Source organism: Trichoplax adhaerens, genomic scaffold, assembly GCF_000150275.1.
Source record: "Trichoplax adhaerens TRIADscaffold_1 genomic scaffold, whole genome shotgun sequence".
Classification (NCBI taxonomy): domain Eukaryota; kingdom Metazoa; phylum Placozoa; class Uniplacotomia; order Trichoplacea; family Trichoplacidae; genus Trichoplax; species Trichoplax adhaerens.
Window position 1 is genome coordinate 8,071,583 of NW_002060943.1, and position 27,207 is coordinate 8,098,789.

A 27,207-nucleotide genomic window follows, 5' to 3' on the forward strand; every position below is an offset into this window, starting at 1 on the left:
AGAGTTTTTGATTCATTTAAAGGATAAAAACTACATCGAGGGACATTGAATAGAAGAAGAGCAATTCCTTTGAATTAACAGACTGTTTAAGGTTGCTTTCTAGCATACGAGCAAGTCCATTTGTATTTACGGTGTCTTTGGAAAGAGGGGCTGTTAAAAAATCAAAATGGCGCAGCAACAGCAAATTATTTCAACAGCTCCAATAAGGAATATCAACCGAGTTCAGTTTGGAATTCTTAGTCCGGATGAAATTGTAAGTTTAGGCTGGCATGTTTTCCATTTCTCGTTGATTTGAATGTGCAAATCTAGCTAATGGGCTCGTGGGTTGTAGAAATTTCATTGCTGTTTATTGCGCTAGCAGAGTAGTCGTTATGAACGTGCTTGTCTTTGATCTTTTGCACTAGTTATGAACAGCCGTGATGTACTAGTGCACACGCAGACTAATACTTGCCACTATTACATGCATACTACTGAATGTGCACTATAGTAGTGAAGTCGATACAGGAACACTACTAAAGCACAGTACTGTATATTAATTAGAACTCTAGTATCTTGATTGACTATCATTAAGAATTGACCGCACTTAAGTGCCATCATTCATGAATTCATTTACCTACCTACATACCAGCATACACAATAAGATTAGATTAGTTAGTACATAGGAAGGATATTGCTGTTGTAGCCGGACTTTTCTCGTTTCAAAAATGGACTTACATTTAGAGACTTGGTTTTTTGAAAAGTACAGTACAGTAGTGTGGATGCCAGACCGCAGCTACTGCTGCAAGTTAAGGTAGTAGGTAAAACGCAGCAGCGTGGATTGCTACGGTATTAGCCTAAATGGTCTTGTCGTGAAGTATTTACAGCCATTTTTGACAATGTAAAAACATCGAGAAAACTTCGTGTTGCCAATAGATTGATGAAATGTTTTTGAAAGGTTTATTGACCTGTTATTATTCACTAATTGCAGCTACAGACTGATATGGAATATTCTTCCTTATTTAGAGTTATTGATGAGGATAATTATACAGTACTTGGGTATTGAATATATTTAGATATTTTCTGCTTTATATTGACTGTTTAGAAACGAATGTCTGTGACACCAGGCGGAATTCGATACGCTGAAACATATGAAGCAGGCAAACCGAAATTATGTGGTTTATTAGATCCAAGACAAGGACCAGTTGATCGTAGCTCAAGATGCCAGACTTGCGCGGGTACCGTTAATGAGTGCCCTGGTCACTTCGGGCATATTGAACTAGCCAGGCCCGTATTTCATATTGGTTTCTTGGTCAAATCAATCAAGATACTTCGTTGTGTATGCTTTTACTGCTCTAAGCTACTCATAAAAAAGGTACAGATTGAAATCTGTATTCTATTATACGTTCGAAACTATTTCTAAGCTGAGGAATTAAGCATAAAATGAAATGTACTATACAACAGATACAATTTTATGTTTATACTACGTAACGTTACGTAATAGAATTGTTACATTACATGTTGGTATAAAGATCTTTACTGAGTATCTGCTGACCATAAATCTTGCAGTTCATCTAACATATTTCTTCCTATTTATTCGTTTTATGCTTTACGATAGTCTGATCCAAAGGTCATCGATATAATATCTAAGACACGGGGCAGACTAAGAGTAAGATTGCAACATATATATGATCTATGTAAAAGCAAGAATATCTGCCAAAATGATGATGGCGAAGATGCAGAAGGCTTAGATGAGAAAAAGGTAGCTCTTGGTGTAATTTATATAAATGTGCGAGAGTGTATACGGATTCGGATATATACTTGATATTGCAATGTATTTTTCAATCAACGCGCATAACACAATTTGTACAATTTATTATTTAGGAACATAGTGGATGTGGACGCCATCAACCTATCATTAGGCGCAATGGATTAGAATTAACTGCTGAATGGAAAAAAATAAATGAAGATTCTCAAGAGAGAAAAATCAATCTAACAGCTGAACGTGTCTATGAAATATTCAAACGTATATCTGATGAAGATTCTGAAGTACTTGGAATGGATCCACGATTTGCTCGACCCGATTGGATGATTATCACATGTTTGCCAGTTCCTCCTCTACATGTTAGACCATCTGTAGTGATGCATGGCTCTGCAAGAAGCCAGGTAAAGATTTTATTCAAGTAATCTGAATGTAACGTGTCTGATTTTAATTCTTGATAAAGATACTGTAATAATGTATTAATATGTATATCTTATAGGATGATTTAACGCATAAACTGGCAGATATAATCAAGGCGAATAACAACCTGCAACGGAACGAAAGCTGTGGCGCTCCGGCTCATGTTATTACGGAAGATACTAGAATGCTGCAATTCCATGTTACTACGTTAACTGACAATGAAGTCCCTGGAATGCCTAAGGTATTATTTTCTGCCTAAAGTTAGCTTTTACCGGTATGCAGTGCATTTCATACGCTTCTTTATTTAGGCAATGCAAAAATCTGGGAGACCGTTGAAATCAATTAAGCAAAGGTTAAAAGGTAAAGAGGGTCGTATTCGTGGTAATTTGATGGGAAAACGTGTAGATTTTTCTGCCCGTACTGTCATCACGCCGGATTCAAATCTTGAGATTGATCAAGTTGGGGTTCCTCGATCTATTGCTCAAACACTCTCATATCCTGAGATAGTAACTCCTCTAAACATTGATAGGTAATAAAAAATGTCGCTATATGTAGTATACAGCATACTGGTATACTCGTATATTTATTGGGCATTTCGATTAATGTATAAAATGGGTGAATGTGCGGTAACCTTTACCAATTCATATTAACGATTTTAAAATTTCTATCGGTAGGATGTATGTATTAGTAAGACGAGGACCGGATCACTATCCCGGCGCCAAATATGTTATTCGAGAGTCGGGAGAACGGATAAATTTAAAATTTCGTGCTTCCCGCGATGACTTAACGTTACACTTTGGCGATAAGGTTAACTATGACTTGGTTTTAACATTTCTCTCGTCTTTAATTTTATGGGTTGCATTTTACCAGTGACTTGACTTGATAACGTATTGTCGAATAAATTATACTGGTAAGGTGTCTATTGTAAAAGAAAAACTAAAATTAAGTAATTACTTGTTATATAGGTCGAAAGGCATATTCAAAACGACGATATTATCGTATTTAATCGTCAACCTACACTACATAAGATGTCTATGATGGGTCATCGAGTGAGAATATTGCCATGGTCAACATTTAGATTGAATCTTAGGTAAAAATCGTTTGATAGTATATGTAAATCGAGGATCAAGTCACTTTCAAAGTCAACTGAATCTATGATAAGTGCTATTTTCCTCGAATATTATCCTGACGATCCTATTCGCTGGGGGTCCACTACTCTTCCGTACCATAACGGTGGATGATCTCAGACACCATATCGTCGACATTAACAATCACTATGCTACGTGTATATCGCAAATTGATTGGATATTGTGATTTATGAAGTAAAATTTTATAGATGTAATATCTTACAATGCCTGTATTTTAATTTTTGAATAGTGTTACCACACCTTATAATGCTGATTTCGATGGAGATGAAATGAATTTGCATGTACCCCAGTCGTTGGAATCTCGAGCGGAAATAACAGAGATTTGCATGGTACCTCGGCAAATAGTGACGCCACAATCAAATAAACCCGTTATGGGTATTGTGCAAGATTCGCTAACGGCAGTACGCAAGTTTACCATGCGAGATGTCTTCTTAGAAAAAGTAAGCTGAATAGAATTGATGTAAAGTAGAAAAAGGTTACGATTAAGTATGTATCGATATTTTTTAGGAAGTGGTGATGAATTTATTGATGTGGCTCCCGAATTGGAATGGGAAGATGCCACAACCTGCTATTCTTAGACCGAAAGAGTTATGGACAGGCAAACAGATATTCAGCTTAATTATACCAGGAAATGTTAACTTAATCAGAACACATTCCACTCATCCAGATGACGAAGACAAAGGTCCATATAAATTTATTTCTCCGGGTGATACTAAGGTATATGTTAATAAAATAAACGCTTGCCTCGTACAAGTTTCTACCTTGTAACGAATTATTAATTGGGATCATTCTTACTGAATAGGTTCTAATTGAACACGGGGAAGTTATTTCTGGTATTTTATGCAAAAGGACACTTGGTACATCCTCTGGGAGTTTAGTCCATGTCATTTTTAATGAATTGGGACATGAAGTTGCCCGACAGTTTTATGGCAATATTCAGACCGTAGTCAATAACTGGTTATTGATTGAAGGTCACAGTATTGGTATAGGAGACTCAATTGCAGATGAAGCTACTTATCAGGATATTCAAAGCACTATACTTAAAGCCAAACAAGATGTAGTTGAAGTTATAGAAAAAGCCCATAACGATGAGCTTGAACCTACACCTGGGAATACTTTAAGAAAAACTTTTGAAAATCAGGTTTGTGATATAATAATGTGCTGCATAGTAAGTTGAAAAATTGACTTACTTTCAACTGTAATCGCTTTTAGGTAAATCGTATTCTTAACGATGCTCGAGATAAAACTGGAAGTAGTGCCCAGAAAAGTTTATCCAATTTTAATAATTTTAAAGCTATGGTTGTTGCCGGATCTAAAGGATCCAAGATTAACATTTCTCAGGTATAGCTATACGAAATTGGATACAATTGTTCAATGTGCTTGTCATCTGATGTATGTAGGCATTATAGAAGTGAAGGATTTATTTAGATTAAGTTATCCCTTTAAAATAGGTTATTGCTGTAGTCGGACAACAGAATGTGGAAGGCAAGCGAATTCCGTTCGGGTTCCGCCATAGAACTTTGCCCCATTTTATTCAGGACGATTATGGTCCAGAAAGTCGCGGATTCGTGGAAAATTCATATTTAGCTGGTTTAACACCAACTGAATTTTTCTTTCATGCAATGGGTGGTCGTGAAGGTTTGATTGATACAGCAGTTAAAACTGCTGAAACTGGTTACATCCAAAGACGCTTGATTAAAGCTATGGAAGGAGTGATGGTGCATTACGATGGAACTGTACGTAATGCTAACATGCAATTGATCCAGCTATGTTATGGAGAAGATGGATTGGACGGAAGTGCAATTGAATTTCAAGATATGCCGAGTTTGAAGCTATCGCACACTGGTTTTCAGAGACGTTTCCGTTTTGATATTCAAAACGAAAAGTAGGGACTTAATATGACCTATACTGACATTATTCATTTAATTTGTAATTATTAAATTGTTTCTATGTGTTATTAGGCGCCTTAAGCAATACTTACATGGTAATATTGTAAGATCAATAATCACGGATGCCGAAGTTAAAGAAAAATTACAATCTGAATTTGAGCAACTAAGCAAAGACAGAAATGCAGTTCGAAGCATTCTCCAAAATGGCGATAGCAGAGTTGCTCTGCCAGTAAATTTAAACCGTCTAATTTGGAATGCACAGAAGATTTTCCACGTCGATCCTCGTAAATCGAGTGATCTCCATCCAATGAAAGTTATTGATGGTTAGTGGTGAATGCAAATAGGCAGTTATTTATTATCTGTTAGATGCTTCTTTCTTTCTATTAAAGCTTGATAAATTTACAATATTAGATGTTTGTGAATTGTCAAGGAAATTAGTAATAGTCCACGGGGAGGACAGGATAAGTAAACAAGCTCAAGAAAATGCTACGTTACTGTTTAATATTTTGCTACGATCTGTATTGTCCTCAAAACGTGTAACAGAAGAGTATCATTTGACCTCTGAAGCGTTTGATTGGCTAATAGGGGAAGTAGAATCTAGATTTCAGCAATCTCAGGCAAGTGATTTTTTAATGTAAAAATACGGTATCTGTGGGTGCCATGTCAAAATAAAAATTACATTTTAAAATTTTTTGATTGTTTTATATAAAGGTACAACCTGGTGAAATGGTTGGCCCTCTAGCAGCTCAATCCCTTGGTGAACCGGCAACGCAAATGACACTAAATACATTTCATTATGCTGGGGTATCGGCTAAAAATGTAACACTCGGTGTTCCTAGACTAAAGGAGATAATAAATGTTTCCAAGAAACCGAAAACTCCATCTTTGACTGTCATACTTACAGGACCTGCTGCTAGGGATGCTGAGAAAGCAAAGGTTTTTACCAATACATAAATATTTTCTGCATTGATAGTTGACAATTACTTACCTTGATTTTTTTCACTCTACAATGCAGGATGTTCTTTGTCGTTTAGAGCATACGACATTACGTAAAGTTACAGCAAATACTGCAATCTATTATGATCCAAATCCCAAAAATACCGTTATCAGTGAAGATCAAGAGTTTGTCAACGCTTACTATGAAATGCCTGATTTTGAGCCATCGCAGTTATCGCCGTGGTTGCTACGTATAGAATTAGATCGAAAGAGAATGACTGACAAAAAACTAACTATGGAACAAATAGCGGAAAAAATCAATGCCGGATTTGGAGAGGATTTAAACTGTATCTTTAACGATGATAATGCCGAAAAGCTTATTTTACGAATAAGGATTGTCAACAATGACAATAAAGAGGGTGTTGATAGAGATGAACAATGGGATAGAATGGATGATGATGTATTTTTACGATGTATAGAATCTAATATGTTGAGCGACATGACTTTACAGGGAATAGAGCAAATATCTAAGGTATACATGCATCTACCCCTTCAAGACAGTAAAAAACGAATGATAATCAACGAGGAAGGAGAGTACAAAGCTATTCAGGAGTGGATTTTAGAAACTGATGGTGTTAATTTGCAAAAGGTATTAAGTGTGAAAGACGTTGATGCTGTCAAAAGTACTTCTAATGATATTGTCGAGATTTTTTCTGTTCTTGGAATTGAAGCAGTTCGTAAGGCGGTTGAAAAAGAAATGAATCACGTTATTTCCTTTGATGGATCTTACGTCAATTATCGTCATTTAGCTCTGTTGTGTGATGTCATGACATGTAGAGGCCATTTGATGGCTATTACAAGACACGGTATAAATCGTCAAGAAGTTGGTGCTCTTATGAGGTGTAGTTTCGAAGAAACTGTAGATATATTGATGGATGCAGCATTCCATTCTGAGACAGATTATTTGCGTGGTGTGAGTGAAAATATAATGTTAGGTCAACTATCCAAAATTGGTACTGGATGTTTTGATTTGCTGTTAGATCCAGAAAAATGTAAAGATGGTATGGAAATACCAGCCAATGTTCCAGTTGCCGGTATGATTAATGGGGTTGGTGCTGGAGTTTTTTATGGTGATGGCGCTGGAATGTCGCCGCAAATGACGCCTTGGGATTCTAGTCTGACCACTCCAAGTTACGAAGGTCCGTATACTCCTGGTATGGGAGGCGGTATGACTCCAGGAGCGGCTGGATTTTCTCCATCTGGAGCTTCAGAGCCAAGTTTCAGTCCCGCTAGTTACAGTCCTAATTGGAGTCCAGGTCCAGCGGCTTCACCTGGCTCTCCAGGACCTAGTAGCCCATACATGCAAAGTCCAAGTTATTCTCCTGCAAGTCCGAATTATCAGCCGACATCACCTTCTATGTCGCCTTCCAGTCCATCATACTCACCGTCGAGTCCAAGCTACTCACCGACTTCTCCAAGTTATTCCCCTTCGTCTCCGTCATATATGCCAACGTCGCCAAAATATTCGCCAACATCGCCAAGCTATTCACCGACGTCTCCAAGGTATTCTCCGACATCGCCAAGTTATTCTCCAACTTCTCCAAGGTATTCTCCAACATCGCCAAGTTATTCACCAACTTCGCCAAGATATTCACCAACTTCGCCAAGCTATTCTCCAACATCACCGCGGTATTCCCCAACATCACCTAGTTATTCTCCAACATCTCCGAGTTATTCTCCAACTTCACCGAGATATTCACCGACGTCACCAAGTTATTCACCTACTTCGCCAAGTTACTCTCCGACATCGCCTAAGTACTCGCCGACATCACCGAGGTATTCTCCAACTTCTCCGAGTTACTCTCCGACGTCTCCATCTTACTCTCCGACTTCACCTTCTTATTCACCAACGTCGCCATCATACTCTCCTACGTCACCGTCGTATTCTCCGACATCTCCGAGGTACTCTCCAACTTCTCCGTCGTATTCTCCAACATCTCCCCGGTATTCACCAACGTCACCGTCGTATTCACCAACATCTCCTCGGTATTCACCAACGTCTCCATCGTATTCACCAACCTCTCCTTCTTATTCTCCAACTTCTCCTTCTTATTCTCCAACATCACCTGATTACAGTCCTAATTAATAGTTATTATACTGTCATGTTTATATTGTATTGTATATTTGGTATAATAGCAATAAGACATTAACTATATGCAATTGGTTGTATTGTGTCTTATAGGCAGTTTGTATGACTGAATTAATTTCTTGATTGTTTCGATATCAATGATGTAAGAGAGAAGTTATCTATGTTAGAATAATATGTCTTTATCATAAAACCGACTTTCGTTTCAGGTTAGGCAATTGTATGACAACTGCTAATTCTAACTACAGTTAATGTTATTGTATGTAAATAAAGTACCAGATCAAACACTGTATGTTTAGGCAAATAAATATAAATTTTTAAATTCAATTGCGGATGTGCTTTCTTGCTCAGCTATGCGGGTAACGTGGTAACGGGATACATTTCAACAATTATGTCATTGTCGTTGCTTTAAAGCATATTTTAATGGACAGCAACGTAATTTTAGATATAATACTCTTTCATTTCATATCGGATTTTGGAGGTCAATTCAATTCCTGTATCAGTGATTGTAATACTTTGTATTTGTAAAATTGTTGCAGCGTAACAGTATCTACTAGTAGGTACACTTATTTCGAAATTTGATAATTGCTTTCTTTACGCTACGATTACGTCATTTTATTGACCACAGTAGCAGATACTCGAGCAGTTTGAAACTTTTGTTAGCTTTGGAAGTATAGCAGCTGTACATGTAATCAGTCGGCTGACGCCAATTTATTTCTTACAAACTAAAGCTAATTGCTATATAAACCTTCATATGGTAATGTACCGACCTACGTATGTATTTACTTGTTATCAACGTTATCACTCTATTTACCACTTTAACTAAAGCGATCGTTAATAGTGAGCTTAACACACAACGTGTAACAAATTAGCGTTTGTCTGACTCATTTCCTTTGATATCTTTGCAGGTAAATGATTAATTTATTATTGAATTAACACAGATATTGTATTGAATCACGCCGTTCGTGCTTTCGACATACGCTATAATAAATAACTGTTACATCAATTTCATTTCTTTGATAGCGTGATTTAGAGCGTGATCCATTGGAATGTATATCTTGAAGACATAGCAGAGAATCAATATTAGTTTTGATCTGCATTTAGCCCACAAAAACTACTGATAAACTTCAGTAGATCACATTCTTCAGATTTATCAGAGTATATCCTTCATAGACTGGCAAAAGAAGCTAGATATTTTAATAATTATTATCTTGCATTTACATCATAGAGAACAGAAAGTCGATAATGTTTAGATACATTTAAGATGGGATATGTAACAAAAGACTACGGAATTTGTAATAAGGAAATAAATCACGCAATGGTTTTTATGGTAATTACTAGGAGACCGTGCATCTGATTACATCTAAAACCATTGCTCAAGTTGAAGACATGAACTCGATGTTTGTATGACCATGTAACTTTTTGATAGGCCGACTGAGAGTGTCTTAACTGAGTATATAGCCACCTCCAGAAAATTCCAAATGCTAAATGTGTAAGAATTAAATAGAAAAATTTTAGCTAGCACCATTTAAGAATAATGTCATAAGCATAGCTTTAATATACTGGTATATTAAAGTAGTTCGATGGAAGGATGTTTAGTTTACTTTCGATCATACAAGTGCTTGAGAATAATTAGCGAGATTAAAAAATGTAATCATAGGGCATTGACTATAATTATAAAGTATGCCAGAACAGCGTTAGTATTCACCTTTGGAGGTTGCATGAAAGCCAACCAATCAGAGTCAGTAGTGGGAAGTAATCCCATAGACGAACATTTATATAGCGCCAATGCCAGTGAGAGTATATTGGATAAAACATAAACCATCATTTGAGCAACAACCTGGCTTCCTTCAAAATTCTCTGTAACTATGAGTTCCAAGCAAACAGCATAAATGTTAAGAGTAATCAAGCATTGCACATTAAATTGCGTGTCATGGCGATACTATAGGTGAAAAGCTACTATGGGATATTATTGATACAGGATAAGCTATTTAGTTGAATTAGTATAATTAAAGTTATAGTAAGCATACTGGAGTTAATGGATAAGATGGCTTTAATTGGTCGAAAGAGCATCATTCCAACCATCATGACTGGAAATATTGAAATAGAATCACCAGACATCCACATAATGAAAAGATTCATCGGTAGCTGTTTCAATGGTGATGTAGCAACATCCCATGCTTTCTGAAAGTAAAAGTTGATCGAATTTTGATCAGCGAATAATCGATCGTAAAAGTAATTGTGACAACTCTAGAAGGCGGTGTTTTGATGCTAAAAAATCATGACTACAGTATGCTGTACATATCATGGTAGAATATTAATGATGTACATCAAAGTCCGCAATCAATTTATTGCATTTAATAGAGGTAATAGTATCTTACGATCGGTAAACTATCGTAGGCTGTATCAAGCTCAAAACATCATGTCTAATACAAGATGGAAAGCGCTAGATAAATAAGATAGAGTTTTAGCGTATAAAATGGTGGCTGACCTTGGCGACTAAGGCTGCGTCTGATACTCGAGAATCCTATGATAAAACATAGATTACAGATTAGGTGACGACTCGAAAGAACTATTCTAATCCTGACCATACGTTGAATGTAATATCCTTTGGTATTGAAAATGTTGAAGAGTCATTAATACTGAGTAACTTACAGGATCTGTTATCGTCTTGTCTAAATAGCCAATTGGAGATGCTACATCTGGTGGTCGCCATGATGGGTCATTTCTGAAATCAAAGGAATCATATTTTCGTTGTAAGCAATAGCGGGTATAAACATTGTTTCGTCTTTGCAGAAGTCAATGGGTAACCGAATATGAATAGGACAGCTTTTTAAAACTTGAGCGTTTATCAGACCCTCATGAATGCTACTGGAAGGGGTTTTTGGAATGCAATCCAACACAGTATTTGTACGTAGAAAGACCATAGAATGTTGTACAGTATACATACATACATGTCGTGTATGTACTGGTTAGCCCTTCTAACTCTGGCTAAGTGGAATTGCGGATTAGGAGCGGCAACTACGAAACTTTTTTGCTGGCCAAGTTCAGTTGTTGGTACTGTACTCAAGCGAGGCAAATTGTAGTACAAGGCGACGGTATACATTTCAAGTGTTCTTTATTTATGAATTTCTACGTGGGCTTGACTGGTATACGATAACCTCTACAAGATCAATATACAGTATCTACTTCTACCATTGAGTAAGAAAGGATGGATTTATTAACATTTTCATATATCATTTTAAACATGCTACAACTGTAAATATACGCCAGTCTGCGGCATATTCAAGTCATTTCTGTTGATCATGCATCTCTCCATAGGGCACTTTATGATGTATTTCATAGTCGACTCGTTCGCTTGAACTAATGTATTCAATCCGAGGCTAGAGTAAAATTCTATCAAGTAAATTAATCTTAAGAAATAGAGTATCTACGTTCGAAACCTGTTTGAAAAATCCAGGGACCATTTATGTCTCTTTCCACTTCTTGAAGCAGCGGTGGACGCCATTCTCTTCGGGCTCTTGATGGCACTATGGTGGATCCAGTCCGGTACGGTACGAGTATACTGCGGGTACAGTACAGTTCATTTGTACACTCGTACCGTACCGGACTACAGCATACAGTACTATACAGTACAGTACACTGTACTGTAGGTTTTCTTTCTTTTACTGTACAGTACATACTGTACACACTGTACAGTACTGTACTCTACAGTACACTGCACAGTGTACAGTGTACAGTACAAAGAATTGGATTCACCATTTAAAGCGACAATTACTTGGTTAACCCCTGCCATGCTCCGTTTGAAAGAGACTTGTTTAGCTGGATCCTCTATTATGCATCAATGCATACAGGATATTGTAATGTGCAAAATGACCTGACACCCATAGGATTAAATGGAGGAAGCACTGCTGTACAGTGTGCAGTACTATACTTCTTCAGCAAGACCGCAAGACATAGTTGTTGATCCATGGACCTACAAGGAAAAGACCTCTAGAAAAGACCTTCTAAAAGGTTAATCGATCTGATGGAGTTAACGGACTCCTGGAATACGGTACTATAGTCCGGCGCTACTTGGAGCCATAGACTATGACTAAGAGTGATGTAGTATTGAATGAATAGTAGTGTTATGTATATAGTGTATACTGTACCTTGGAACACGAAACAGCAGCAAAGCGTATACTATACTGTACTGTACACTGTACACTGTACAGTATATTGCTCACGCACGCGCACTTCTGCTACATTACCTCATCACGCCATAGCTCGCGTGGCTGTCCACTTGCAGAATTTGCCACTTGATCTCCATTATTTTTTCCAGTGGCTGCTAATTCCGTGATAGAAATGGATATCGTATAGATTCAATGTAGAAAGGTTCATTTGGACACTAATTTTGGGCAATGATTTGATATTGGAAGCGAAACCAGCCTAGTTGAAAGGCTCTCCAAAAGAAAAGCGACAACCTGGCCTTCCGAATCTTGCCGTGTCCTTGGTTACTGCAAAACTGCAAGACGATTTGCAAACCATGTGGTAATGGCAGAATTTTTTCGAGCTAAATGTACATCCTTATCAATTGATTTCGCGAGACCTATTAGAGTCACCGGTATAGTTTCGTCAAAGAAAAATCTATAGTGTGTGCTCAAGGTCTCGTACAGAAACGCTGTTTATACCACTTGAAAGGATAATTCATGAACTATTCAAGTTGTTCTAATCAGCTACATGTACATTGACAGTAGACAATTTTATTTGGTTTTTGCGTGATACAACTTGTAGAATAGGCATAGCTAGGGCACGCATTACTATAAATTTCTAGTATTTCGTAGCTAGGGTGTTCCCTTACGTCTGTCATCAACACGAGCTACGGGTAAGCTGCAGAAAGCTAACAAAACTATTTTGGATTCTTTATGCATACTAGATATGAAAACGCAAACACGTCTCGGCCATGTGCCCATTTGGACACGTTAGACCATCAATATCGCTAATGACACAGCAAAGCAACAATCTGTAAAAAGCAGTAAATAGGCTGATAGACTACGATGTGTAAGAAGTACAGTGGTATTGGATGGTTAAGGTCGGACTTCACCGGAAGCTAGACAGAAAGTGTGCGATCATTGCGACATGGAAGGAATCCGTATGTGAGACTGTTATGTCTGCTTGTCTTTCTTCATACTCTTTGTAGTCATTCTCATGGAACCCCTTTGCAATTCTTGATCGGTTTTTCAGGTTTTTATTCAAATTTTTCCATCCATCGGATCTGCCGAATTAATTGAAGCGATGGGCTGCTCGTATCGGAGCATCTGTGAATGGTTGGTTTTTAGTTTGGCAGCTGGATACCATGGCGTTAGATGTTGTCGTACTCGTTTTGAACTTCGACTTAAACTTAGAATGAAGATTTTGAAGAGACATGACGAATTTGCTGCTCTGTAAATTGATGCTCTGTGTGATCATGATAGATTAGCAGTCATCTCCTACAGATTCTCATAAAGAAAACTTAATAAAGGGCTTTGATCGAAAATGACTAAACAGTTTCTTGAACGTCTTTGCAGTTACAATCTTGCATCCTTGATCTCAATGCAGTAAATGATGTAAATATATAAATGTCAATCATACAAAATGGCGGCACGTAGTAGATATATAACAGATACACACAGTAGGAGAAAGTTGCATTCCGAGTCAAAGGCCTTTGCTTGGATTTGCTATTAAAAAGTTTATATTGACTGTAATTTAGACTTACTTTGAAATGCTCTTATAGTATTTGTTATCCCTAAGACTATTCTGATCTTGTGATTGATAGTAATGTTGAGACTGGGTGATTTAGAATAAGAATAACTTGATTACGTAGATAAAAAGGTTACAGAATATTAGCAATAAAAAGGCTATCGCTAGTAGTAAAAACGTTTGTCTAGTAATCTCTACTTAGCCAATCTGGGAGGCTTACTTTAACTCTCTCGCTAAGACCCTTTTATATGATTTGGGCCCATCTTGTTGGTCAACATATTTCAACCAAATTGGAACGCAATTATTCCCATACATCGTCGCTAAACAACGTTCTCGCGACCGATCCAACATAGCGCTAACAGAATGTCTATGATGATTTAATTCTAATGCAGATCATCCTATTACAACTCTATACCCGTATTTTGGTTTTATCCGGGATTTAGTTTAATTTCCAACTTGTATACTGCGAATCGCATTATACTCATACTAGGCATAGGATAGAAAGCGGTTTTGGAAAGGAATAATTTATGAGAGTAGATGAGCCTTTCAAGCGCTTTTCTACTCCCTAAGACTGATCAGTTCAACACCAAGCCAGAACGCAGACATACAGTGTGCAATAGAGAATTCAGGCCGATACTCATAGACAAGCATTAGCATAATTCGCCAAATAGTAAACAGCAATCCTAATGTCTAGCCTGCTACTCTCCAATTCGATATAAAGCAAACATTTATAGTAGCTAGTAGGGATTGATGAACATCTGCTAAAAGTACTGGCCGAGCGTAGCACTGTACACTATACAAAACCAGCCGCAGTTTAGCAACAGCAACAACACCTAATCACCGCCCATACTGAAGGCCAAAACTGTAATAATACTTGGACAGTTGGCACTGTATTGCAAGACCGTATAGTAGTAACAGGTGTAAATCGTAGCAGAGCTGATCATTTTTTTTCCCCTTGCTTAGTTTGGCGGTATGGCTTCCTTGTTGCACAAATTATCCAGATTACCCAATCGGATTTACCTTCCATCAGTAAGAAATGGTCTTGCCAGCAAGAGTCGCAACCTACTTATCTATAGGGCAGCTTCAGATTTAGCCCATTTGGAATCGGTAAAACAGAAAATTGACAGCAAACGTCAGAGCGCTTTGCTTGGCGGTGGTCAAAATAGGATCGATGCACAACATAAGAAGGTATGCAAAACTTTGGCTACAACCTTCTATTCTCATTAACGAGAAATATCCAAAGTAGTAGGAAAACGATAGAATGGTCAAGTAGTAGACAATATTGAACTAAAGATGGAAAAAATATCACTAAAACAGTATCGTAAAGTTGCTCTTGAACATGGCTGGTCGTCATCATCGCTTTCATCATATCAACATTAATCTGTGACGTGCTTCCACACAGTATTTCATGATGTAGAATGCTTTCCTTATGTGCTACAAGTGCTACTGATCAAGTTAAAATTACTACTTAGAAACCAGAAAGTCATCATTTGCTCACAGCATGACATAAATTCACCAGTTTTACTACCGTAGCCATTACTAATACATCGAGTCTACCAACTACAACATAATCCAATTACATTTAACCAGTCTCAATTGAATCGATGCTTATGTCTTACCATGTTTATAAACTTTGAAATGGCTTTATTATAACAGGGCAAGCTAACAGCAAGAGAACGATTGGATTTGTTACTAGATGAAGGAAGTTTTATTGAATATGACATGTTTAGTGAGCATGGCTGTACGGACTTTAATATGGATCAAAAGAAGGTATTGCATACAAATTTGACTCTATGTGAACGGTATTTGCAGTATTCCATATTTTAACCACCTGCCCATTGCTATACTATAAATCAGATGTGAACATTAAAGTCGAGATATCTGAAGTAGCAATCCAGTTTAATGACATAATACTCTACGTGTGTAATAGCATTTTAACCAACCTTTAATTTTACTATACACTTTTCAAAAGAAAGCCATAATGTATTCGTACATGTATCCTATAGTCTACAAGAACATTTGTTAGACTTAAGAATAGGCCCAACTGTTGGAAATTTGCTTCAGTTGTGGCTAACATATTGGGCGCGATAGTGTAAATTGCAATACCCTGATCATTTAAACTTCTCAACTACGACTGAAATAGTTGTATCTCCTACGTTAGCAACAATCACACTATTGAATATCTATGACTGAAGATGATAGAAATACGGATGTTGTTTCTGGAAATGTCTTCATGCAGTAATTACTGCAAGTTAATTAATTAACAGGAAACTATTTGCTAGTGTAATGATCTTCCTCGTTAAAAACCCTGATATATCTTCGCTCAATATTAGTATTACTCTTCAAGCACTAGTATAAGTAGAGGTAGTTTAATTCTGGGCTGGAGAGTTATGATTTTATGTTACAGGATTATCTTCAATTAATACGTATATACAGTATATATATATATATTCATAACTACATAAGAGCTACCTTAATCGTATGAATAAAACTTTTAAAATAGAGAATAAGAAGTACTAGCTACCAGTAAGTAGTGAATTTGTCTCATGACTCCCTTCTCATGATAAACATGCAATGCTCATATTTACCTTCTGTTATTTATCTGTTGTGATTAGTTTACCGGAGATAGCGTTGTAACGGGACAAGGACGGATTAATGGCCGAATAGTTTTTGTGTTTAGCCAGGTAATGTAGCTCTAGTCGAACTAGTTTTATAATGGTTTACCTTGTCAACACTTAAAAAAAATTCTATGAATCTGCTGTAACCATGAATAAGCTGAATGTTGGTAACTATTTTATTGGTAGATTTACACTATTTAGGCCTCCTAACCTTTTTCATCTTTTTACTTAATTATAGGACTTTACCGTTTTCGGTGGAAGTCTCTCCGCTGTTCATGCCAGAAAAGTTTGCAAGGGATACATTTAATATTTTAATTAAGTAATGTTTAAACGATAGGCATTGATTGATGAGTGTTGCTTGCCTTGCTTACCGTATGCAGATTATGGATAAAGCTGCAACTGTTGGCGCACCTGTAATCGGATTGAATGATTCTGGAGGAGCTCGCATCCAAGAAGGAGTAGAATCTTTGGCTGGATACGCCGATATTTTTCTGGTACTTCAAACTTAATTGTGATATCAACAACACTGATCATAAATTGATATTTATGTATTGTAGTTACCAAGATATAATTCATTAGATTGAGTTGCGTTCACTGTCAATTAACTAATCTGCAATAATGACGAAATAATTACTTGCTTCCGTTCTTGAAGCGTAACGTTCTAACGTCAGGAGTTATACCTCAAATATCTGTAATTATGGGGCCGTGTGCTGGTGGAGCTGTCTATTCACCAGCTCTAACTGATTTTATTTTTATGGTCAAGGTATAATTATTAAGTAGTGTATGCAACTGATTTATATCGCTAGATTATGTTAAGACATGCAACAGCATGAGGCTATACTTCATAATGCCTTTTATCGATCTTATCTAGAGCACTTCACATTTATTCATCACTGGTCCGGACGTAGTAAAGGTACCTTAACGAGACTATATTGGTATTTACAAAGGAATTACAGAGAAACTACATTTTACCTTTATTTTTATAGTCCGTAACTAATGAAGTAGTAACGCAAGAAGAGTTGGGCGGGTCAAAAACTCACACCGCCCTGTCAGGTACTAAACACGAAGAAGTCTACAATTTCGGTAGTTTTAGGTGTTAGATTTGCTTTTACATATCATTTTTCTCATATCTTCAGGGGTAGCTCACAATGCCTTTGAAAATGATATCGATGCCCTTGCAAGGTACAGTATTATCTATCCTATCCATCTTAATTCTTTATCTGGAGAACAATTGATCATTACATTTAATCAATGAGTTATGGTTATTCTCTTACCCTATACAGTGGTTTCTGTTAAAATATTACCCAATTTTTCTTGTAGAGTTCGTGAGCTAGTTAACTACTTGCCATTAAGTAATAAAGATGCTGCTCCTGTTATTAAATCGGACGATCCTGCGTATGTACCTGGCATTAAATAGCGATTAATTTCATGATGGCATATGAAAAAAGTCTTGTATTAAAAATATTTATGATCTTGACTGATGTACAGTGATCGAATAGTGCCTGTCCTTGATTCCATTGTTCCAGCCGAATCTAACAAACCTTATAACATTGTCGATATCGTTGAAGCGGTAATAGCTATGCTATAGATGATGTCGATATTTCTGCCTGCTAAGTGCGATATTGACTAGATTTTTATTGTAGATTGTTGATCATGGCGATTTCTTTGAAATCATGCCGGATTACGCGAAAAACATTGTCGTAGGATTTGCTAGGATGCGTGGTAAAACCGTTGGTATTGTTGGCAATCAACCCCTTGTAGCGTCGGGTATAATTATTTCATTATATGAATTAATAATATTATAAGCATAGACTAAACTTTCTCACTCATATTCGTACTTTATTAATTATCTCTAAATTTATAAGTTTTGCTTGTAACATTTATAAATTGACGTTTTTAACAGAAAAATTGAATAGTATTGGATGAAATTGATACTCTTTAAAACTAGTATTTATTGTCTAATAAGTATAAGCGATTCTCAATTATTCCTAGGTTGTCTGGATATTAATTCATCTGTAAAGGGAGCTCGATTTGTGAGATTCTGCGATTGTTTTAACATTCCGATTATCACCTTTGTTGATGTACCCGGATTTCTTCCAGGTATACATCCACTGCATCTTATCTTTGTAGAACTCTTATTCTCTGACTCTGTGATCCAATTCAGTAATTTTAACAAGATGATAAAAATAATTCTCACTCTTATACCTAGGTACCGCTCAAGAGTACGGCGGTATCATTAGACATGGGGCTAAGTTATTATATGCTTACGCCGAAGCCACAGTTCCAAAGATTACCATCATTACTCGCAAGGCTTATGGCGGCGCATATGATGTCATGAGCTCTAAACACCTTCGAGGTGATACAAATTACGCATGGCCTACTTCTGAAATTGCCGTTATGGGTGCTAAAGTAATGTTATCTATTGTACATTGAATTATCTTCTGGATATACACATGATAAGCATGTTCACCTATTAATAATACTTTACAGAGTTCATCAGTAGTCTAAGCGTTCGAATTTTTTTTTAGGGAGCGGTATCTATCATTTTCCGAGGTGACTCTGGTAAGTTGGCTGTACTAATGCCTCATAGCTAATATTTACAGCTGATTAACAAGTAGAGAATCTACAGATTTACACATACTGTGACATACGAGTTTTTCACTCGTATTCAAATTTTAACATATTTCTAATTTACCTAGAACAAGCTGAACAAGAATATATCGATAAATTTTCCAACCCTTTCCCTGCAGCTAAACTGGGTAAGTCAGATTGCGGTACTGTATATCGTTACAATAAAGCTTCAGTTATGATAATAGGAAGATATTTTAATAGCAAAAATATTACTTGGAACATTTCAATCCTTTCTAGTTTGCGATGAAGTAAAAGCAATCAACTAAATTCGGTATGACTTTCTTTATATTAGGATTTATTGACGATATTATCGAACCTCGGACTACTCGTACGCGTATCTGTCATGATTTAGATATGCTCGCAACGAAAGATCTATCAAATCCCCGAAAAAAGCATGGTAATATTCCTTTGTGAAGCCTTCTAAGGTTAAATTTTATCCATCATTATAATGACACGATTGGATAACGATGGAGTATTAACACATTACATGGGGTCATCCAATGCTGATTTACTGGCCCCATGACGGAAAGCTGTTGCATTTTCTTTCATTGAAATATAAATATATATATATATAATTATGCAGTAATTATAGATTACAGTCATTCTGATCTACAGCAAATCAAAGGGATCAGCGTTCCTCATAAATAAAGAGATTTTAAGACAATTCGATTTCATAATCATTTATTAAGTGTGTCATCCATACTATTATAAGATTTAATACATTAATCGTGAAGCGACTAAAATTTTTACTAAAAGAATGACAATTTACGAGACCCAGAGGTACAATCCACATTCTACATACTACATCCTCAGCTATAGACTATTCCATGATGATTTGATTGATTTACAGTATATATTTCAGTTGATGTAATGGTACACGTATTTTGATACCATATACGAATTCGGGGAGTATGCACGTACGTATTTCAATTCGATCTCATGCATGAAAGGGCAAATGCAGCTACTGATAAGTACCGTAGGATCTTTCAGCAGGCATTTTATCTTCATTGACAGTTTGTTGAGTAAATGACTTCTCTTGCATCAGAACGAAAGGTAGATAAGTCTATAGAATCATTAAAACGAAGCAGTAGCTATCAATATACATTGCCCTAATATATTTTACAAGAATATATCTTACGATTTTTAGTAAAAAATGCGCAACAGGCGAACTTACATAGTTGCGACCGGAATTAGAATCTTCTTCTGTCATGTATTTCTATGGCATTAATTGACTCCGTTTTACTCGTAAGCAATTAATAAAATCTAAAAATTTTATTGATATTATGTGAAGGTGAGTTACCTTTTTAGGAATGAATCTTGAACATACATTGAAACCAATTACTCCAAAATAGAATACCAACGATATAATTAGAATAACAAATGTGAATACAGATCGAGCGTCAGCCGTACCTGGGATGAAGTAAAGAACATAGTGAGAACAAGGAAAACACGTAAATTTAATCTTGCAGACTTCCATTGTCATACTTTACAAGCAGAGAAACAGCAATATTGAGTAGGTATTAGAGACAATATCTGCATTAACACTTACCTATACGTAATATATTATAAAATAAAACGCATCCTAACATCATAATGGTTCCAAAAACTGAGAAGGAAATAGCAGTATCATGGATTTCGGAATCGTAGTAGGCAGTCCGGCTTTTTACATAGTACATATTGTATTTATCCGTGTAATGTTTTAGAACTAGATACACTAAGCCTATAAAATAATAACGTTTTCATAATAGTTAATGACATTGTTAGAATGCAACCACGAATTTGTTTACTCAATTTACGCAAGCAATAAGGAAGCCTACCAAAAGGAGTAACCAATGGGCAGCTAAGACTATAAATAATCGCAATTGTGATTGTAACTAATATCCAAGAATACTGGGAACCAAAGTCAAAACCCTTCTCTTTCTGTAACAATAAATTAAAATAGTTAAAATTATTTGTAATCATATACGTATCTAGTATAATTTTTTTTAAATTAGTAAGTATCTATAAGCCTGTTAGCAGACCAATTTTAGCGTTTCTCTTTCAGGTGTACTTTTAGTAAAAAGCATTTTGAATCCCAAGATAACCATTTCCGGGAGTCTCAATATCTCAGACGCGTTACCAATAAATGCGGATGTTATCAGATAATTTACAAAAAAGGCCCCATTGTTTGCAAGAAAAACGCACCTAAATATAACGATTATTCGGATACAGATAAAGAATAGAATTTGATAGCATTTTATTCATGAAATAATTAATCTTGTTCAATGATATATATATCAGCGCAAGCACTTAGCAAATAAGAATATTAAATACAAAACTGCAGGTAAATGTTAGGTGTTATCGAAAAAATAATACTACATAAGTAATTAATCATTAGCTTACTGCAATTGAGTCAGAAAGGTTCCTCGATCAAACGTCAACTCAAAGAATGCTGCAGCGCTATAACAACAAAGTAATAAAATTAAATTAACTAGAGTCGGTTAAAAAAGTTACGATTGGATGTCAATATTTCATTCGTAATCACATAATCACTAAAATCTTAAATAAATAAGAGACAGTTTCAAAACCTTGTTAATGCCAAAGACGGAAGAATAATTATCATAAATAGTAGAAAGACATAACTTTTCACCATAACAGCATACTCAAGTTGGGATCTAGGTTAAAAAATAATTTCATGAGGGGTTAGCAACACATCTTTGCTTTATCCCATATAGAAAATCTAATGGCAAGCTATATAAAACTTTGAATAACATAAAAGTAATATAATTACTTTTTAGTGAATACTTCGTATCCACTCAAAGTGACTACAGTCAATGGCAAGAGTGACCCAATAGCCCACAACATTATGGTTGGAAAAACTTGGGTGACGAAGGCACTTGTAGAAGCAGCAAACTAAAAAGAATTCAATGATATTAGCAGGATAAATATTTAGAGCTTTTGCAATACATTGAATTTTAAAAGTAGGTATTTACATCTATCTTTAGTTCACGGAGGCCCGCTAATATGATTGCCGGCGTAGTCAAAAAAAGAAATATGAAGAATAGCGCTGGGGAAAAGTCAAACAAATAGTAATCTTCAGTTAGTAAATAATTTAACTTGATCTATTAGTTTGTTTTGAGTAATTGACTTCTTTACCAAAGTTGGTTAAGATGGATTTCATCCAAGAAGTCGCTTTATTAGTGGAAAAGTTTTCCCTAAAAATGTACGCGTTGAAATTAATAATGACAATATTGCTATTAGCAGAATTGAGAAATATTATTACCATATGATATTTGCAGGTACAGGGGCAAATTTCACTTCCCAGCTGTCTGATTTTAACTCGCTGGAGTATTGCGAAGAAGCACGGGATCTTGTTTTTTTTAAAAGTTTATAATCATCTACAATACTAATCCATATATGACGTATAAAAAAGTAAGGTGAGACACAATAACAATAGTTGAATTGTATCTTATTTTAATTATCAACCATTTAAGGCACTAAGTATAATTATTAACAAAGTGAATATTTAGTATATTTTACATGTGAGCTGCAGCAGTAGTTGAAAGTGTAATAAACGCAACTCCTGTACTTCTTGACAACACCCGCTGTAATTCTTTGTCGTAGTTAGATGAAGCTAATTCTAAATTATTCGTATAGTATGTGATCCCATCGGCCTATCAATGAAATTGTTTTAATTACAAATACGTACATTCGTTGAATGTTAACTTGAACTGAAGTATGCAATACGTTATTTACCTGCTTACAACCCCTACAATTACAACAGGTACAATAGCCAATCATAGGTCTTTCACCAGTTGTATCATACTGGCGTTGACAAAATCTTAAGCAAGCTCCGTATAAATGCCTGAAATTTCATAACGATAACATTATAAAATACACAATACACGTCAACAACCATTTTATCAGCTTTATATGCATACTTATCGCGATAATATTTAGTTAAAAGCTTTATATCGTAGGCAAATTCAACTGCCGTAACTTGACATGCATTATAAGCTTCCCTGAAGAACGAACAATTGTAACATGTAAATACATTCAATTAGCAATTTTTTCGTAACAGTAATAGCACAGTATGATTAAATTTTTATTCGATTATGTATCGAAAGTTAAAAAATAATGTAAAAAACATTGCAAGGCATTAAATTTACCAATATCTAAACAACGGCAAAACTAGGAGAACTTACTCGAAATGTTGCTTAATCAAGTTTTTATCAGTAGTATTTTTGGGTAGTCCTCTTACGCAGATGGTATTGGATGACTGAATGGGTATATTGAATAAAATACAGCATTCAAAGTTATGGATTATGCATAACGATTATATTAAAATCATTGCGAAAAAATGTATATCTAGTAATTCAAGCTCAATCATTTCTATCGCCAGTCTTACCATCTCATTCCTCCTCACTCCTAACTGAGTAGAATATCGATACATCAGGATAATATTTATTAGTAAATATAACACAGCAAAAACTGTGTGCAGCCAGAGGACTGGTGCCCTATTTATAAACGATATCGGTTAGCTGAGATAATAAATAAATAATGTGTTAGACTATCAATAAAATGTCTTGACAATTGACAGAATTGATTTAAATTTAGGTAAAAAGAGTAATGGGACTAGAATAAATTAGGATAATAGCAATGTAAACCTACAATTATATCCTACACGTAAATATGCATTAGCAAATAACCTGGGATTGATATTCGTAATTGTTGTAGCATCAAATTTGTCTTGGCTGTCTACAATTTTAATTTGTATCGAGGATTAAGAAATATCTTTGCTATTAAAATAATATGAAATTTTACAATTCATTAATTTCTTCCTAATGAATTAAATATCTACCTAAAAGTCCTTGAATATTTACAGGCAAAATAATGCCTATAGAGAGTACAGTATATACGACTAGCAAGAGTATCATATATTGTTGAAAGATGAGATAACGGACGGAATCTGCTCCGCACTTTTTTTCAATATCTGATAGCCTGTAATATATTATTAGCAAAGGGAAATTTTCAACAAGCAATCTAGGTATCTTGTTATAAGTACAACTTGGAATTGAGATTAGAACTTAAACTAAAAATTAAGAATTAGTTTTCAACTTACGAAAGATGAATTAAATTGGAAATCCAAGAGAACAACCACTAAACCGAAAAATAAAAGAATTATTAGCCACAAAAGGATACTCAAGGTCTATCATTGTAGTACCAGTTACAATACAAGACTACAGCAAATTGCTATACTGTATAATAATGTGTGCAATCAATCTAGCAGTATGGTATTGTCAGTTAATTATATTAATATTCATTAACTAGCTAAAAAATACGCGTATACAGATGTCATAAATCGAGCTAAAGCACAAAGAAATCGTTATCCCTAACGTTAATTGTGCTTCTGAAATTCGATTTAGGTGCGATAATTGTATAAAGTTGTAAGATTTTAGCGAAAATCAGTAGCTGTAAGTTCTGTCTAATCAGTTATTTTATTTTCTATGACATTCAGTACAGTAAAAGGGAAGAAAACATTACAAGAGTCTTTATACTCGTATGAAATAATGATTGCAAAGCATCCTAATAAAGATTTCAATGAAGACGTGATGCATAGCAACGCTAGCGATGCAGTATCGTATATAAACGATATTTTTATATGTCATTAATAATTCTAGGTATATGTCTGCTGACTTGTTAAATTTAATGACAAAGTTGGTATGATCTGACTTTAAGGTGACATTGTTTTATGGGGTACTTTTATATTCACTTTTAAAAACTTTATGTCTTGGATGATTGTAGTACAGTCGATAATGTTCATTTTTTGATTACACGTAAATGTTGCAAGATTGTGATTGATTTTATAACATAGTATTCGTAATGAACTTACTTTGTTATTTGCTGTAGGCGATCCGTCATTTACTGTCTGATGTTGTAAATGTGAATTTTCTCCGTTATTAATTTCACTATCGTCTGTTTTTGTATCTTGCTAGATACGGTAAATGATAGATTGATACTGAGTATACTTACTTCAACGAAGGTTTGATGTAAATACAATGCGATAAATTGAGAAAGAATTGTCATCTCATTATGCGTGAAGATGCGTTGTTTTAATAGTCATTTGAAAAATTAAAAGTGTATCACAGGGATAACTAAAAATGTAATTCCTGTGTAATTTTTTTTACATCGCAATATCCAAATTTTTCAACAACGTTTTATCAACTATTAATATTAAGAAATTGAAATAGAAGGGCGCTCACAGAGTACGTCAAGTTTGTGGAAGCTTCTTCCACTACCACTTATTTACTAGAGTTTGTATTCTACCTTGTACAGTATGTGCTATAGAAAAGCTAAGAAAGCCCAATTGACGTAAAAAGTGACTATGTTGTTTGGAAGAGAATGATCTGTTTGACTTACAATTGCTCCTTGTGGACGAGTCACTGTGACCACATCAGTATCGTTATCATCTTCAGTTGGTTCATGTACCGAGCTATAAAATACATTAATCCACCTGTAATTATAAAATTAGGATTAATATTAGAGTGGGTTGGTACTGAATGAAACGTTCAAGCATATCAATATGATTGTTTCCTATTTTAAAATTGCTAATCATAATAAGTGGAAAAAAGATCAAAAATTATTGCATATTTTTTAAGTTCGGTTAAGATTATTATTATTTTTATTTGCATCATGTAGTATTAGTAGTTTGGTACTCTTTTCGGAAAATTATCTTTAATACTTTTCGATGACAAAATAGATAGATACAGTCGAGTAGAATATAGATTATTTATTTTTAACCTCCTATCAGCATCTCCTAGTAATGTTTCATTGGTTTGGGAAGCAGAGCGACGCAAAATGCTAAATATTAGCAACATGATCTATAATATGATGTGGTCAAAAATGTAACAAGAAGCAGTTTAGAATGGTATAAATTTACAAGCAGTAGAAAGGGGCTATTCTAAAAGTATAAAATGTTCGATAAGTACTGGTACTTGATTAAGAATAAGCTATCACACTCGATCTACTCATCTGTGTCAAAAGCTACAGTCTATGGAAAATTGTGTAAGACCACTTTAGCAATACAAGAACAAAGTTGCTCATGCACGTCGGACTTACCACCCAAACGATAAAATTGATCAATAAATTTTGCGGTACTCCTCCGTATACGACATGTCCGAAAATAGAGGTGGCATTGGAAGGAGCATCAACACCACAGGAAAAATTGGAGCTATTGAAAATCACTCCGTACAGAGTATCGTAAGTAGACATCTAGTCGGTGAGAAAAAGCATCATATCATCTCTTCAATCTACTGTACGCTGTACAGTACCATAGTAACATTTTCAAAATTGAGCATTTCTGAGAACGCTTCTTCAGTGACATTAATGAAATGATTTTAGGGTAGATGCTATTCTGTCTTGAAGGTTAGTAATAAGGAAAATCAATCAATATAGAGTACATTAATTTCAAGTAATTTCTGCGCGACATGTTGGCATACGATTGAACTACAGTATCATCACTTTGCAAATTGAACATTTCTGAGAACGCTTCTTCAGTGACATTAATGAAATGATTTTAGGGTAGATGCTATTCTGCTTTGAAGGTTAGTAATAAGGAAAATCAATCAATATAGAGTACATTAATTTCAAGTACTTTCAGAGCGACATCTCGGTAAACTGTACGATTGAACTACAGTATCATCACTTTGCAAATTGAGCATTTCTGAGAACGCTTGTTCAGCGGCGCTAATGAAATGATTTAGGGTAGATGCTATTCTGCCTTGAAGGTTAGTAATAAGGAAAATCAATCAATATAGAGTACATTAGTTTTAAGTACTTTCAGAGCGACATCTCGGTATACGATTGAACTACAGTATCATCACTTTGCAAATTGAACATTTCTGAGAACGCTTGTTCAGTGACATTAATGAAATGATTTTAGGGTAGATGCTATTCTGTCTTGAAGGTTAGTAATAAGGAAAAT

The 27,207-nt window shown here is 35.4% G+C and overlaps 4 protein-coding genes across 4 annotated transcripts; 2 read left to right on the top strand and 2 right to left on the bottom strand.

Moving 5' to 3' along the window:
* Nucleotides 1-166: 166 nt before the first annotated feature.
* TRIADDRAFT_49721 (uncharacterized protein) lies at nt 167-8,277 on the top strand (the record flags this gene model as incomplete). Its single annotated transcript, XM_002108054.1, has 19 exons — nt 167-253; nt 1,082-1,351; nt 1,595-1,738; nt 1,861-2,142; nt 2,238-2,399; nt 2,467-2,687; nt 2,833-2,965; nt 3,124-3,248; nt 3,536-3,746; nt 3,814-4,023; nt 4,109-4,447; nt 4,519-4,647; nt 4,758-5,191; nt 5,268-5,518; nt 5,607-5,785; nt 5,907-6,131; nt 6,211-7,504; nt 7,534-7,609; nt 7,695-8,277. The coding sequence occupies 19 exons, from the start codon at nt 167-169 to the stop codon at nt 8,275-8,277; spliced, it is 5,355 nt and encodes a 1,784-aa protein (XP_002108090.1).
* A 1,172-nt stretch (nt 8,278-9,449) lies between these two features.
* On the bottom strand, nt 9,450-11,785 carry TRIADDRAFT_63524 (expressed hypothetical protein; the record flags this gene model as incomplete). The annotated part of the gene is made up of 6 exons (XM_002108792.1): nt 9,450-9,761; nt 9,986-10,143; nt 10,308-10,461; nt 10,769-10,804; nt 10,933-11,005; nt 11,721-11,785. 6 exons carry the CDS (start codon nt 11,783-11,785, stop codon nt 9,723-9,725), a joined length of 525 nt encoding a protein of 174 aa, XP_002108828.1. The 3' UTR covers nt 9,450-9,722.
* Nucleotides 11,786-14,967: 3,182 nt separating this feature from the next.
* On the top strand, nt 14,968-19,658 carry TRIADDRAFT_52211 (uncharacterized protein; the record flags this gene model as incomplete). The annotated part of the gene is made up of 17 exons (XM_002108055.1): nt 14,968-15,183; nt 15,652-15,765; nt 16,611-16,679; nt 16,852-16,899; nt 16,994-17,107; nt 17,266-17,376; nt 17,485-17,526; nt 17,600-17,666; nt 17,750-17,795; nt 17,934-18,008; nt 18,102-18,183; nt 18,257-18,380; nt 18,606-18,713; nt 18,823-19,022; nt 19,142-19,175; nt 19,313-19,372; nt 19,537-19,658. 17 exons carry the CDS (start codon nt 14,968-14,970, stop codon nt 19,656-19,658), a joined length of 1,632 nt encoding a protein of 543 aa, XP_002108091.1.
* Nucleotides 19,659-20,205: 547 nt separating this feature from the next.
* TRIADDRAFT_52212 (uncharacterized protein) lies at nt 20,206-26,495 on the bottom strand (the record flags this gene model as incomplete). The annotated part of the gene is made up of 20 exons (XM_002108793.1): nt 20,206-20,307; nt 20,419-20,460; nt 20,545-20,654; nt 20,794-20,964; nt 21,062-21,164; nt 21,266-21,428; nt 21,627-21,683; nt 22,015-22,136; nt 22,826-22,897; nt 22,980-23,088; nt 23,165-23,245; nt 23,429-23,502; nt 23,632-23,740; nt 23,933-23,981; nt 24,085-24,224; nt 24,346-24,383; nt 25,117-25,215; nt 25,644-25,737; nt 26,025-26,104; nt 26,343-26,495. The coding sequence occupies 20 exons, from the start codon at nt 26,493-26,495 to the stop codon at nt 20,206-20,208; spliced, it is 1,968 nt and encodes a 655-aa protein (XP_002108829.1).
* Nucleotides 26,496-27,207: the final 712 nt, after the last annotated feature.